At 40.4% G+C, this 16,235-nt stretch overlaps 1 protein-coding gene across 1 annotated transcript; it reads left to right on the top strand.

Annotated features, from left to right (window-relative positions):
• Positions 1-335: 335 nt before the first annotated feature.
• LOC128364556 (rasGAP-activating-like protein 1) lies at positions 336-14,838 on the top strand. The gene is made up of 21 exons (XM_053325107.1): positions 336-454; positions 710-766; positions 2,213-2,326; positions 2,680-2,741; positions 4,276-4,405; positions 5,045-5,126; positions 5,348-5,488; positions 5,661-5,752; positions 6,606-6,723; positions 6,890-7,043; positions 8,408-8,472; positions 8,787-8,899; positions 9,558-9,750; positions 9,914-10,051; positions 11,093-11,237; positions 11,889-12,061; positions 13,072-13,209; positions 13,515-13,650; positions 14,150-14,270; positions 14,478-14,554; positions 14,690-14,838. The coding sequence occupies exons 1-21, from the start codon at positions 390-392 to the stop codon at positions 14,836-14,838; spliced, it is 2,463 nt and encodes an 820-aa protein (XP_053181082.1). The 5' UTR covers positions 336-389.
• The last annotated feature ends 1,397 nt before the right edge of the window (positions 14,839-16,235 follow it).

Below are 16,235 nucleotides of genomic sequence, written 5' to 3' on the forward strand. Positions count from 1 at the left end.
TCTAAAATGGCAATTACGTCAATTAGCCTACAAAGATGTGTCAAATATAGAAAAAAATATCAGCACAGTAGGTGCAGTTGTGAAGACCTTTATTCCATGATATTTATTTAACAATGGACATTTCTGATGGTTGATCCATTTTATAGGTATACAATTAGAGGCTAGCAGCTTGTAAAACCCAGATCAGCCCTCAGTGTTGAACTGACTGGACTGACTGGGCTGCATGCATGCGCGCCTGTGTCGCGCGCTACTGGTGGGCTGTGCGCCGTCACGCGCCGAAGGTGCCATGAAATGAAGAAAACTCACTTGCGGAGGGGAAGAGCACTATTTATAAGAGCGCGTATGGGAACACACAAGGAGAAATTGGACAATAGCTCACCCGACTGAAAATGGCCAGAAACACATCTCTTTATTTTCGAATTGTCGAGGGCAGGAACCTCCCGGCAAAAGACGTGTAAGTAGTTTCTGAATGGCAGGTGCTTATCTGTGCTATATGGTCTTATGGCTCTTAGATGAAATGAAGCCTTTAAAATACAGATATATTCATCAGGCTCGAGAGGTAAGAAAAAAACAACTTGAAATGTGAGATAGAAAGTCAGGACTGTCCCAGTTTACGTTTTTGTTTAAGAAAAGACAACAATTGACGAGACAAATGGACTTGTCATCTTCACGTATCATGTCTAATATGCATTTTTCTTGTCATCTTAAGCTCCGGAACCAGTGATCCATACTGCATTGTAAAAGTTGACAATGAAGTTGTGGCCAGGTGAGTCCTGCTCTACTTGCGACTTGTTTAGTCTAAAACCAACTACAGCTGCAGGATGTCTCTTATCTATAGTCTTTGTATTCCGATTTGAATATCCTCAAGTGTAGTCGAGGTATTTGTCCTATGTTAGTTTTCCAGCCATTTTTCACATGTTAGCCCAGGGTGGAGCGTGTGTGATCAGGGTGGTGGTGCCCACAGGGTGGCCCTTCCAACACAGAGAACCCGATACTTGTCTGGCCTTTAAAACACCCGCAGGTAACCATGGAGAAGGTGCATCAATTATTGCAGGGAGCTCCCGGTGTAAGCAAGGAGGATGGTGGGAGCTGAGAGCATAATACATCAGAGCTGAGGTGTTCTCCGTTTGAGTTTCAGACCTCTAAATGTTCAGCACGTTTTTCTTCCAGATAGCAGGTAGACTCTACAGTATATTTCTAAGTGGTGGAAATATACTGTAAAGGAATATGGGATCAATTTAGTGGCTATTCCATCTGGTATAGTGAGGGAAAACAGTGATTCACTGCAGACACTCACACCAATTATCTTGTACTTGTTACTGGCCAACTGACTCCTTGACTGTGATGCTCATGGATGATGGTTCAGTACTCTCTCAGAAACAGAGGGGCTGATTTAAAACATTCAGGGTTTGTAGGTTGTCCTCAGGGTTAAGTATTCTTTCAAATCTATAATCATTTTTGACTATGTGTTACTAGAGTATAGTGCTGATGCTTGAATGATACTTGTAGATATCTCACTCCTTTGTAGACCTGTTTTTTAAACACAAACAGTCGCTGAACTTTCCTAATAAGACAATCTAAAACAAACATGACTATTAATCTGACCAGGCACTTGAGGGGTTTGATAGTGTTGTGGATACATTTCATTCCAAGTATTGTGTATTAATACACACCCTGGTTGTCCAGCAGACCTCTTAGGAACCCTTGTAAAATGATTCATCCAGAAAACAAACTAAATGCTACGTGGAACCATATCTAGTATCAAAAAGATTTTCAGCTTGATGTGGAGCTGTGGTTTCCAACCTTTTTACAACGTGATCACTTAAAATGAAGCAATATTTAGTTGTGAGCAGTGTTACCAAAGATTAATCTCCTATTTCAGATTGTTTCATTTGAAATATTTCTAGGGAACTGCCTGTTCCAGTATCCAGAAACTTTACGTACAAGTCAGAAAATAATGATAACATTTTGTATTGCAGATATGTGTTTATTCTCCTTCATCTCACGACCTCTCCGATTTTTCTCGTGACTCCTTGAAATGCCCACATAGAAAAAAACTAGTGTAGAGACTTGTGTAAATGATCCATTTAGAATATTTTTGCATATTACTAGAAGAGCATATGAAGATGTCTTCCCTCAGGCACATTTATGAGGTGAGTGATGGTGGGTGTATGCTGCTGCCACATTTACAGTGACTCCTGTCTCTTTTCAGGACTGCCACAGTGTGGAAGAACCTTAATCCTTTCTGGGGTGAAGAGTACACGCTGCACCTTCCAATGGGGTTTCATTCACTCTCCTTTCATGTCATGGATGAGGACACAATTGGGTAAAGCCAAAACTGTCTATAAATGACTCCATATTCAACCATTACTGTTGAAGGATACAGTCATTTATCTTCTATTAAGCCATCAGTGTTTGCTTAACTTGGCTCATGAACTGATTTATTTGGGTTAAGACCTCAGTTTATATATTTTGAGGGAAAAAACCCAAGTTTTAAATAAACAAACATCATCAGGCAGATGGTCACCCAGATTGATTGAAAGTTGTTTTTTCACCTCTTCTTCTGTCCAGTACACTAATCAATCTGTCACTTCATTTAACTTCAATGAGAACAAACACATTTGATCATATTTTCAATTGCTTCAATCTGATCATCTGTTCTTTTATCTTTTCCTGCAGTCACGATGATGTTATTGGAAAGATAACTCTGAGCAAAGAAGCCATTGGATCTCAAACTAAAGGTACGACTAAACAAGACTTCATACATAGCAGGATGGACTCATGACCAGAGCTCAGAGGTTAAACATACATGGGTTCCCATGACCGAGTCAAAGGTCTGAACGATTAAGGAGACTTGCCTTTTTTAACCCCAAGCCGCTGGGAATGTTGAGCAGTGCACGCTCACACATTTAATTCGATTTGTTCTCATTTATCAATCATTTCTTTCAGAGTGTTTTTGAGTTGTGTAAAAGCTCAAGAGGAAGTGAAACAGGCGTTCACACTGATAAATGTGTTATTATGATGACTCTCCTGGTGCGTGTCTGTCTCAACACTTCATCGTGTATTTTAAACCTTTGTTTCAAACCCCACGAGACGAGTAGAACAACTAAAGCATTTCAAATGGCCTCAAAGCAATAAATGTCTGGCTCTCTCTCAGAGGCTTACACATTCAAGAAATTAGTCACAGTGTTTACCTCAGTATGAACTCCAGCATGCTCTGTGCTGTCTTGGCCAGCCATATGGCATTTAAAATGTGGTGTGTTGACATGTAGTTTTATGAAATTTCTCCAAGTGTTTATCAGGGTATGTTTGCTGCGTACTGATGATGGCTCTCTTTAGAAAGCAACCTAGCATGGCATTCAGTCATGTGATACATTGGTGCAGTCAGTTACTCCCTCGCAGGAACCTTCTCACAGTCTGACCTTGACATTATACGCTTGTTTATGTCAGATATTTCTGAAATAATGAAAACAGAACACATTCAGTTTGACATGCCTACAATCAAATACATTACATGCTGCTTCCAATATTAGACTGTAGTGTAGCTGTGCATGTCTTAAGCTTGTCTTACATTTGCTTATCCTTGGAACATTATTGACACAAAATTAGATATTTTTTTATATTGACTTACTTACTGGTAAATACATTTATTACTATTATTTATTACTACAGCTAACTATAGTTTTCAATTATCTATAAAATTTCAGAAAACAGTGAAAAATGCCCTTTGCTATACATGTCATTCAATTGCTTGTTTTCCTCAAGCTACTCTCAAAATCTTAAAATAATTAGTTTTACGATCGATTAAGACAAAGAAAAGCTCATAACTGAGAAGCTAGAAGCAGGGAATCTTTAAAAAAAGCTGAAACAAAGCTGAAATGATTTTCTGTTGATGAGCTCATTGTTAAATTGAATAATTGTTTCTCACTTCCATTCTCTCTATTAAGGTTAAAAGATTACATGAATACTATTTCCATTGCTTCTGAAATGATGTTTTTAATACATGAATTTGTCAACCAAACAATGAAAAGATGAGAAAATAAAGAAAAATAAAAGACCATTGTTCCTTTAGTTTATTTCTCAGGGACAGTGCATATTAATAAACATTTTTAAATATGCCAGAAAAAGCCCAAAGGCTAATTATTTTAACGTTGTCCCTGGCAGCCTAAAACCAAGACACAAAGGAAAAACAATGTTTGATTGCATCCCTAGTTTCCATGTTTGTAATATGGACTGCTGTCTGAATGGATGATGCTCTCTGTGTGGTCTGGTCAGGGCTGGATAGCTGGCTCAATCTGACAAGGGTTGATCCTGATGAAGAGGTCCAGGGGGAGATCCACCTGAGTCTGGAGCTGCTGAAAGACACAGAGAGGATCAGCCTGCGATGTCAAGTCATTGAAGCCAGGTAGCATGATTGTGACCTTGAAAAGCTGCCACTGCGTTATGTTATAAATATGAGCTTATTTAGACGGAACATTGTACTACAAAACTATCATTAAAGACCCGCATAGGGCCAAAGATTAGATAAGCTGGCCTTTGCTCGTAGGGTCTGGGTCTGATAATCATCTATCTTGACTTTTGTGCGTGTCACAGTTGTGTACTTTTCAGATAATTAAAGTGGTCGTCAATCATAAGTTAAATTTCTGTGGCGGAGTATCTTGCAGCGAGACACGACAATGTCATCACTATTCCTGTGCTGAAATCTTATCACCATCACCCCGCAGGCCTCCACACTCCCTTCCTGAGTAATTCTGCTGCTATCACACCACTCACTGCCCCATCTGTGTGTCCCAGGCTGCAATCTCTCCCTCTCAGGCAGGGCTCTAATGAGCATGTCACTCAGAGCTTGACACTGTGTTATTCAAACACGCTCGGATGGATGTGAATTTGTATGAAAGATTGAGGTCAAGTGAAAAGTCATGGTTTAGCTATTTCACCTTGCTGCACCTAACATACTAATTTACAAAGAAGGGGAGTAAGGTTTTGTTGGTCACTTTAATGTATTGAACAGTTGTGTTTGTCTTTTGTTCTGGTGACACCACAGAGACCTGGCTCCGAGAGACATCTCCGGAACATCGGATCCATTTACCAGAGTTATTTTCAACAACCACAGTGCAGAGACTTCGGTGAGCTCTGTGTGTGTGTGTGTGTGTGTGTGCATGTGCAGTATGTATTGGTTTCACTGAAGCCAGGAGCTCACATGCTTATATTGTAATCGATGTTTGTTGATTGTATGAGTGTCATTTTATTTCATATCACTGTATACATCAGATCAGAGCTGAGGTGGAGTAGTGTAGTGAACAGAGATAGTTTTAAGATTTTTTAACCCCCCCCAACCTGCTTTCAGATTATCAAGAAGACACGTTTCCCTCATTGGGGAGAGACCCTGGAGCTGGAGTTGGATCCAGAGGAGTTAAGTGAGGAGGGAACTGTCACTGTGGAGGTCTGGGATTGGGACATGGTGGGCAAGAATGACTTTCTGGGCAAGGTGAGGACGGCATGATTACTGTGTTTTATCAAGACACTGTATAATGTTACATATTTCATAGATTTAATGTATAAAATACTGTATGATTCATATGTGAGTTCACCGTAATATTACTTAATAAGTTGTTGTTGTGGTCTGATATTGTGTCCTTCTATGTTGTTTCTTTCCACAGGTGGAAATCCCTTTTGCTTGTTTGCACAAGACACCTCTGTTAGAGGGCTGGTTTCGTTTGCTACCCTTGGGAAACAATGAGGTTGACGCTGGGTGAGGATTATGGTTGTACTTGTTTATTCAATGTGGTGAGTTTGCGTGCTGGTGTAGCTGAGACAAACATTTTGTTGACTGTTTTTTGGAATCTTATCTTAAGACTCAAATATTGCAGCGATCGGTCTGTCCTTTTAAAATGCAGCCGAGGAAAGAATGTGCACCCCCTCATGCTTTATTTCATGCATTTCAATGAACATTCACAGGTGTACGACTGGGTCTCTGACAGCATCTCTTCCTTGAGATAATTTTAGAGCAAAGGAGGCTGAGCGAACTGCAGAGGAATAGTGTCAAACAGAAATGAATCTCAGAGCGTCATTAGGATCTGACACACAGTTAAAGGGGTTTTACAGAGAGGAACACACCACTGAGTAGAAATTTGATTAGAGGCTTAGTTTCAACTGAATAAAGAGAAGAAAATGACATTGGAAGAGAAAATACCTCAGAGACTATCTGTTAGATCTGTTGGTTTACAAAAACAGTGTGATCATACCTTTTTATACCTTAACAGTCATTTACCATAACTATGAATATATGATCAGTTTTTCACACTTACAATAATATAAACATTTTATATTAGATGCACTTATACAATCCTCTCTTTGTCACACTTCTCTCAGTAGACATCCTACACAGGAACAGTCCAAGTGATATTGCAATTATTTGACAATGCTACGAAAATGTATTTGGTTGTTCTTCACTTACAGAAAAAACAAATAAATCCAAGTAGTCATGTTTATTAAAAAATCCTTCTTTTCCAGATGAAATGCTCTGGGTATCATGAACATTTTTTAGTACCAGCTCAACGTGTGCAAAAAATCTCCTCTTGCTGAGATTTGATTTCTGTTTCTAGTGGCAAGCTGGGAGCGTTGCGCCTGAAGGTGCGTTTGGTGGAGGATCGAATTTTGCCGTCTGTGTACTATCAGCCCCTCATAGACCTTTTGGTTGAGTCAGTCATCTCCCCCACCGAGGTTAGCAACTCCTCTTTATCACTGATATTTAAATTGAGTTCTGTCATGACAGCTCTAATGTTTTCCATAAAACTAATCCACATTTATCTTAACTCCACCTGGTTTTTTAATCCCGTACTGGCTTTCAAATGGCAGCGTGTCATGACCTGAGTCCTCCTCTCACCAGGTGGAGGATAGCAGTGCTTTGACAATGCTGGAGGAGGTGACCACGGTTGAGAGCCGACAGGATGTGGCAATGACCCTGGTGAAGATCTACCTGGGCCAGGGCCTGGTGGTGCCATTTCTGGATTACCTTAACACCCGGGAGGTCAACCACACCAGTGAGTCAAAGTAACAACATATCAAGATATCAGAGTAATCTAAAACATCAGATCAGCCATCCATTAGAGATCTTCATAAAGCTAAGATATTTGGACCTTTTTAATTTTGTGTATTCTAGCTTGCAGTTTAGAAAATCACAATTTCACTTATCAACAAAGACGGGTTTAATAGGTTGCATTTCATGGCTACAGTGTATTTATTATGTATTCTTGTCAAACATTTTTCATGTAAGAATTGTGAATACACAATACACAGAGTGCGTAAGACCTAACTATATCTCTATGAGTCAGTGTTTATATTAGTCAAAGTTTGTTAGTTGCCAGTTTTCTGTTTTTAATTCTGTCTCCAGAGACCATCAGAGGGTTGCTGCTTTTTAACTCTGAATTGACATTAAGGTCTCTGATTGCTGCATTCGTGGTCTGTGTGTGGGCAGTTCAAGCCTACCAGCACTATATTTACTACCCTGATGCCAATTATTTACTCACCCAACCGTCTTCTCATGGCTTCTCTGTGCTCTACATTAGTCATGTTTTTTGCCTCCGCACCACATAACTATTGCTAATTCACACACAGAGTTGTGCTCTGGTCTTTGGGTACTGTTGATGTAGTTTGAGATAATAAGCATAGCGACTAAGTTTCCATAGCAACTCCACAGAACGGTAAATGGTTGATCAGGAATAGATGCCGTGAGCAGCCACACAAGTTGGGCACAGGGGCAAGAAAAAATATATGTTCACCCAACCTCTCTTATATGTCCTGATTTTTAAAATCAAAATATTTTACCTGGAAACCGAATCCTGTTACAGTGGATATATTATGTTGTCACATTGAGGGACTTAAATGATGGAAAAACAAGGTCAGTCTGCCTTCATTTGTCACACTGTCACACTCAGTGTTTCAAAAGCAGGCTGACAGACATACATTAAAGATGTATATCAAACAAGATAGAATGAATGCACAAAAACTCTGTATGTACTGATTCAGAGGCTCATAGGCATCAGGAATTGCTGAATGCCTTATAAAGATCTCTGTGAAAACGAAACCATTACTTCATTACATTTATTTGGAGCTATTATTATACAGTGTGGGAATCCTTTGTTGGTTTTTATCAATCATGAAACATAGCGTTATTTTTGAAATGCTTTATTTGGAAAAAAACTGACTGATTCTACTTAGGTAATTAAAATCAAGTAGATGCCATTGATAGAAGTTTTTGCCAGAATCCCATTAGATATTACACGAAAAGTAGACAGCACACTCTTTCCTTGTTCAAAAACCATGAATCTTTTTTCTCATAAATCTTCAATATGTTATGTTGTTATTTACAATAAAACAATCTATTTCTTTTGTTTTGCTCTCATAGCTGATCCAAACACTTTATTTCGCTCCAACTCACTTGCCTCCAAAGCCATGGAACAGTTTATGAAGGTGCGTTGGTGTGTCAGCTGTTTTATTTGATCAATATTTGAGAATAATTGATTTTTCTGTCCCTCTTGTAAGTAAAAGCATGATGTGACTCCTAAGTATTTTCACTCTTGTAGACAATCTCAGTTATTATCTTTGTGTACATTACCATCTCTTTTAAATGTAAACTGAGTGAATAGTATGTCTTATGGTTCCCTGCTGCATCATATCACACCTTGGTTATTTTTTGTACCATGCTGATTTACACTGTAGGAAAGAATCCCTGTAGACTAAATGCAAATGCGGTGTCTTCAACATATGGCATTGTTTGCTGTCAGGCTGTTGGCATGCTGTATCTGCATGAGGTGCTGAAGCCCATCATCAACCGAATCTTTGATGAGAAGAAATACATTGAACTGGATCCATGTAAGATTGACCTGAACCGCACAAGGTAAAACAGATCATATTCAATTCATCATAATCTGATCTAAACATAGTGTGAATATGTCTCGCTGGTGCTTGTCTTCAGCCACAAACGATAAGTAAAATGTATGTTTATATTCCACATTCTATGTGTGGAAATGGTCAAATGGAAAAGCTGCCACATGAGACTGGCCACTCGTTTACCCTTTACCCTTGAAAGGAAGACATCAATGTGAGAAAATGAAAAAAAAAAAGGAATGTAAAAAGGGGGAAGGCTGTTGCTTGGCAACTGCTATGAGCCCCCTGAGATGTCTATCGCTGACATGGAGGGAGATCTAGGATCTAACGTCCTCTACGTCTGCCGTAGCTGTGCCTGCCATCACCTTATTTGTTGTCTCCACTCCCTGTCTATAAATCTCCCATGATATCCTCAATTCAGTACTCACTATGTGCGTTCCTTGGATGCTCTCACATATAATGACGTTATCATGAACAGAGACATTATCAGTTATATTACAAAAGCCATTGTAGATTTGAGTGTTTGATTAGTATGGTTAATTATGTATGGTCTTTGCTAGCATTTAGACCAGCTACAAACAGCATCTTGTCCTTGAATTGTTCTTGTAATGAATAGATTTGCAACAGCGGGATTCAGTCCTTTGCTATATCTTTCTTTCTCTCTGAAGGCGGATTTCATTTAAGGGTGGAGTGTCAGAGGCGGAGGTGCGGGACAGCAGTGTAGAGATGCTGCAGAGCTACCTAACCAGCATCATTGAATCAATCGTGGGCTCAGTCGATCAGTGTCCTCCCGTCATGAGAGTGGCCTTTAAACAGCTGCACAAGAGAGTAGAGGAGCAATTTTCTGAACCTGAGAATGAGGTCAGTCTGGAGCAAAGAAGAGCTGGAAATGCAATCTCAAGTGCATTTTATAATATCAGTGCATTAGAGTTTACATTACCTTTACATGTGAGGTATTGCACTGCAGTTGTTATCCTCAGAAACAGCCCTTAACTCTCTTGTCAATATCACCAAATCTTTACAGGATGTGAAGTATCTGGCCATCAGTGGATTCTTTTTCCTACGTTTTTTTGCTCCTGCCATCCTCACGCCCAAACTGTTCCAGCTGAGGGACCAGCATGCTGACACGCGCACAAGCAGAACACTGTTACTACTGGCCAAGGTATAATTCACCACTCAAACGTACACATAGATATTGCTATGAATAATTTATTCATGTCCAGACATCACACTTAAGTGCAGACAAAACAAACAGTAAAGAGGCCGGATGCACTGCAGCTGAGGCTAAATGTTGAAGTGCCAGCTTGAAGGAATTGTAATTTGCATGTGTACAGTAAGTAAAGTAAATATGATACATGAATACAACATACTGTGTCTATACTATGTGTACAGGTAGTAGTGTCAGTGTCAGTTACTATTTCAAAAGTTCCCACTATTGATTCTTCCCTTCATCTGTCCCATTATAGTGTCCTGTAAGCTTGAATCCATTTGTTTTGTAGAAGCAGAAATTTAATACAACAGACACAATACATTTCACAGTGGATTCAAATCCAACTATGTCAGGTATGCAGTGGTTTTCTGTGCCATTGTTTGCCATTGTTTTTGAACAATACCTTCTCACATTATCCTCGGCTCTAACATCCCTGTTTCAACTGGAATCAGGTCAAATTACAAAAGCAAGGCACCATCGAAAACCCATTTCCTGGTGACTGTCAAGAAAGGCGCCCAATAGGCTATAACTGAGAACTCCCTATGTTTTTAAATAACGGGGCAACCGCATCCTCGGCATCATTAGAAACAGGGGTGTCATGATCTCTCATTAAAAGAAAAGTGAAACCTCATTCCTCATATGTTGCTTCTATGGTTGCTGTCCATGGTGCTGAAGTGCTGTTGCCATGGGTCCTCTACAGAGAAAGGGAACAGGCTATTTTTACCTCTGTGAGCGCTGCGACCAGACTGCGGTTCAAAGCCGAGCATCAGAGAGGGTGTAGAGAGGGACTTCCTCCGCACCCTAGGCCAGGTGTGGGCCAGACAAAGGGCCTCACAGCATGCTTGGCCTAAGGGACCCTTTTGATCTCCCACTTTGAGATGTGCAGTCACTCGTACTGAGTTCTGACAGTTACTGTCAGGTTAGGAGGCCGAGATGATTTCATGTGCAGAAGATAAGTGTGTTGAATAGAAATTGTTTCTTTATGGTTGCCAGGCATTGCAAAGTGTCGGGAACTTGGGTCTTCAGCTGGGTCATGGGAAGGAGCAGTGGATGGCACCTCTCCATCCCATCATCCTTCGCAGTGTGGCCTCTCTCAAAGACTTACTGGACAAGTTAATCGACATAGATCACGACATCGGTAAGGCTGATAACAGTGAACGCACCACTAAACAGGTAATCAAGAGGAAAGTTCAGAGGTCATGCTGTTGATCTCATCAGCCGCAGGCCAGCTGGTAGTGCAGAAGCTCCCCAGCTGATATCAGGATTAAATGAAACCATACTGTAGCCCAGTGGTGAAATATTCATAACTAGCTGGAAGCCTTAGAAGAGCAGACGGGGAGTTGGAGTGAGACGCTGCATGCACTTGTACACGCCACACTGGTTACCAAACATGTCTGGGCTGCTTTCTTACCGTCATGTGTCAGTGAGGCTGTTGTTGTGAAACATCTTCCCTCTCTGACATATTATGTTTCAGCCTCTTTCTGAACATCACACCCACTCTTTTCTCTTAAAGGCCAGTTTGACATTTAATGCTCTTCAGGTGGATTTGTTGGACAGAAGTGGACGCGTGTTTCACCTCTTTGAAGCTGTCCTTCACATGGCAATGGAAGGCAGCCGAGGTGCCATCTATAACAAAGTGCAGAAAATAAAAACATGTAGTGTAGTTTAACAATGGAACGTGCTCTGTTTGTTTATTGTCACAGCACCACCTTGTGTCTATATGGATGAACATGTGTTTAACAAAGTGTTTCCTTGTCCAGTTTAAAACTCTTTCTTCTCTGTACTGCAGTGTCTGAGGTGCCACAGAGGGCTGTATTCATGCCCTCAGTTACTGTCAAAGAGGGGTACCTCCACAAACACAAGGCAGAAGGACCCCAACTGCTGTCCCGCTTTGCCTTTAAGAAGCGGTACTTCTGGTTGACTAGTGAGACCCTTTCCTACGCCAAAACTCCTGATTGGCAGGTTGGTACTGATTCAGTAGGCTAGAGCTTTGTGTTAGAAAATGTTATTTTTTATCTACTCTTCTTTCCATTTTGGCAACCAGCCACAGTCATAAGTTTTGTTGTTTTAACATCTGGCTGTATAACTAGAAGCATTTTCCCGTAATGTGCCTGCTAATGTGACTTTTGGACCAAATTTAAGTGAATGCCTGCCAGATTAATCTTTATTACCTTTGTCTTATATTAGCCAAAAATAGATGAGCAAACTTTGAATCAAAGTCGCGAGAAAGTGACTCATCCATTATTAGAAGCTGATATGCCATCTTATGATGAATTAGTAGCTGTGCCTGCCCTTTGAGGGATATTTATCAAGTTGGCTCATAAAATGAGGAAACATTTTTGTCATCCTCAGCTTGCTTTAATATATTTGTGTTGATATCCTCGTGAGATCATTAGTGTTATTACCATGTGGTGCCTAACCTTGTGATAATGATCTCCTCTCATTTACCAGCCCAGAGATGGAGAGAGAGGGACACAGGCAGGGGAGTGGGCTCTCTCTAGCCCAGTAAAAAGCTCTTTCTTTGAGCCAGTCTCTGTTTTGTTTGAGTGGAATAAAGGAGAGGGTTAATTGAAGGCTGTGGATATTCATGCTAACATTGCAAATCAGATTGCAGACAATGTCCTGGCCCCTTTCCTCCATGTTGGAGTACTCCAGTTTCAGTGGAGCGTGCTCCCATTGGAAGTACCTGATTTACACTTTAAAGTGGCCTTTGCTGCCATGCTGATTTCATCTTCACTTCCTCCTTTTCTCATACGGTAAACCCCCTCCACCCCCCCACCCCCCCAGCCTGATGTATGAAAAAATATTTCGCTATCATTCACTGCTCCTTTAATTTGCTGTGTGGTCAAATGTCACTTTTATTTCACTCAAACCTTAGTGTAAACCGCCTGACTCAGAAGCATGATCTGTCATTACCAGCCTGTGTATACTTGTGTTAATTGGTGTCGTGGTTTGTGTCTGAATTATCGCAGGTGCGCTCCTCCATCCCTATTCAGTGTGTGTGTGCGGTGGAGAGGGTGGATGAAAATGCCTTTCAGCAGCAGAATGTAATGCAGGTCATCACCCAGGACAACGATGGGCAGCTGCACACCATGTACATCCAGTGCAAGGTGCATTGGTACTGACGCCAGCCAGTCACCAGCATGCTTTTTTGGCTTTTGGCACAGTTAACAATTATATTGTTATTATCTCAAAAAATACAATAATTACTTTACTTTTTAATCTATTTGAATGCATTTCACCATTAATTTCCCCCTTGTTTAAAAATAAATGTTTAGACTTATTTGCTTCAGGCAATTCATGTATTATTTTAATTACATATTATAATCACTTTTGCATTAAATTCTGCTCTGATTTTACTTAACTTAAATTGACCACCAAATGAATGGTTTGTGGTATGTTTGTGTCTGAATAGAACGTGAATGAGCTGAACCAGTGGCTGTCAGCCATCAGGAAAGTCAGCATCTACAATGAGCGCATGCTGCCCTCTTTCCATCCAGGGGCTCATCGCAGTGGCAAGTGGACCTGCTGCCTGCAGGCGGACCGTGCTGGTAATCCTGCTTCTGAAGCTTACTCGTGATGTGTTGTAACTGTGCAGTGTGTGAGCATATATGAAAAGTCAAACTTTGATTTTAGAAGAGGATGAGTGTGAGCAGTTTATGTTTTGTCACCTTGCGTTACAAAAACTTTGAATTTAACCCAGGACACCCTCGGAAGGATCATCAGGAGTTAAGAGCTTCCCAGAACCTCCTACATACTACAAAATATTGTCCATCAACATGCAGACTTACATCTTGTGCTGGAAATCATCATTTGATTTTCTCTGATCTCTGAGGACCTCATCAATACACATGATAGTTTACCATGTGGCTTATCACAGTTCTGAGCTACATAATATTTTGATGCGTCATTGTTTATGGGACACATGGTTACAGGATTAAATCTTGGGTAATGCCAAAGTTCAGGTTTGAATGGCAATGGGACTATTAACTTTCACCTAATGCTGTAGTTGAAGGGTTTGTCACATTTATCTGTATGGCTGGTTCTCAGTTACAGGCTGCAGTAGAACCCACTCCGCTGTGACTCTGGGGGATTGGAGTGACCCCCTAGATCCTGACGTAGAGACTCAGACCATTTACAAGCAGCTGCTCCACGGCAGAGACAAACTCAGGTAAGTGGAGGAAACAATCTGTAGATGCAGTTCACTTACTGGACACTAGAGGTCTATCATGTAACACTGGAACTACTGCCGCACTGCTGCTGTTGCTGATTGTGGACATTACAATCAGATGTTTTATTGTCACTCTATGAAAAGACAAAGCAGTTCACAGAGAAGAGTCAGTGATTATATGATTAATGTTCCTGACTGATACTGCAGGAAAAAATATCTGGAGATGCCAGACGCTGATCAGACGCCCAGCAACAGAGAAAATATCAACTCCGACATCCACCCAGGTGAGGCTCCAGCTGCTGCATTTAGATGTTACATTTTCTGCTATAAAATCAATTTTTGTCAAAATTATTAAAACTATGTGTTTATCGTTGCCTATGTTTTTATTTCACTATTATTTTACACTTTCTGTCTCGTAGATGGTGCAGAATGCAATGTTCAGCTCCTGAAGCCAGGTCAGGGTGTCGCTGCTCGGCTGTTAGGGGTGATAGAGGATCTGGAACAGGCTCATGACACCTTCCAGCGCAGAGAACAGGAGGATGCCACCGGTGTCATTCTGAATCCCTAGATTAGACTTGAACAGGGATCCACGATAATGCTTGAGTGGGGATGACTGGCACTATCCTGTACTAACACAAGTGGACATCAGATATTCACGTTCTTGATTGTCAGGGAAGAAAAGTGGCCACAGTGTGCAACCTCTTCCGGCCTTTTAGTACATTTCTATAGAGCAGAGGGAATTCTGCCACTTTGAATCTTTTTGTAATGTCTGAGCGCCAATGATTTCAGCAGCGCCGGCGAGAGATTATGATACTTGACAATAAAGGGGGCAGAGGGACTTTGAAGCATGATCTAACATTATATTTTTATGTAGATAACAAGCAATCTGTTGCATGGCCTGCATCCACTTGTTGTGAAATGTGAAAAGATGCTTTTATATTTTGAGATACTGTACAGGACCTCGGTCACACATTTTTATGCAAAAAGCTTGTTGTAATGTAATCTACAGTATCTGAATGTAAGGTGTTTTGATATTGCTTTTATCAACGTTTTGTATTTTATGAAGTCAATTTATTACCATGGCCTCAATGTAGCAATGACAGTAACATTATTGTTCAAACCACCGTTTTTGACATGATGGTGCACACGCCACAGTATAACTTTGCCTGTTCAGTGAGCAAAGTGAATTCTGTTTTAATTGTTGCTTTGGGCCCTTTATGACAAAACAATGTGCTTTCGTTTGGTGCTATCGCCAGTCAAGTTAAATGTTTGGTTCTGATATCATTTGCATATTTACATTGCAGTTGAGGATACATTGTAATAGCCATTCCCAAAGTCATATGGGTAATATTTACCTGTTAAATATTATGTCCATACATATAAATGACCAGCCACAGTATAAATGAGATGACATCATTTTGTGAGATGTTTCCATTTGAGCAGTTTACATTTTCTTTAGATTTTGGTGCCATTAAATTTGGCTCACCAATGTCAGAATCTGTTTGAGTTGCCAAAATTGTTTTTTATTAGTTTTATTTTTAAACAGAATTTTCAAGCACTCAATCACAATATTTGCGTACTGAAATTTGTTTCCTTTAGGTATCTGGGAGACACACAGACTATACTAGGACATGTTATAAAGCCATTTCCCGTAGAGCAAGCAATGCTCAATGTCTTTCCCTTAAACAGTGAGTGTAATTGAGATTATATCTGTGATCTGTCAGATAGCCTCAGCAGGCCACCCCGCCTCTGGAGCTGTTTAGGTTACAGGATGCTCTGGCAGAGCGACTGTAGTGTCTGTCTTTATTGTAGAGGAAGAGCTATGGTATATTTATGTGTGGAATAAACAATCTTCAGTATATACTAACACTGTAGTGGACATGCCAGGCATGAAGTTCAATAGGCTGCATTGATACACAATCATTTAAAGTGTTTTGGTATTTGCTGCATTTGAAAATGTGTTTT

This window comes from Scomber japonicus, chromosome 9 (assembly GCF_027409825.1).
Source record: "Scomber japonicus isolate fScoJap1 chromosome 9, fScoJap1.pri, whole genome shotgun sequence".
NCBI lineage: Eukaryota > Metazoa > Chordata > Actinopteri > Scombriformes > Scombridae > Scomber > Scomber japonicus.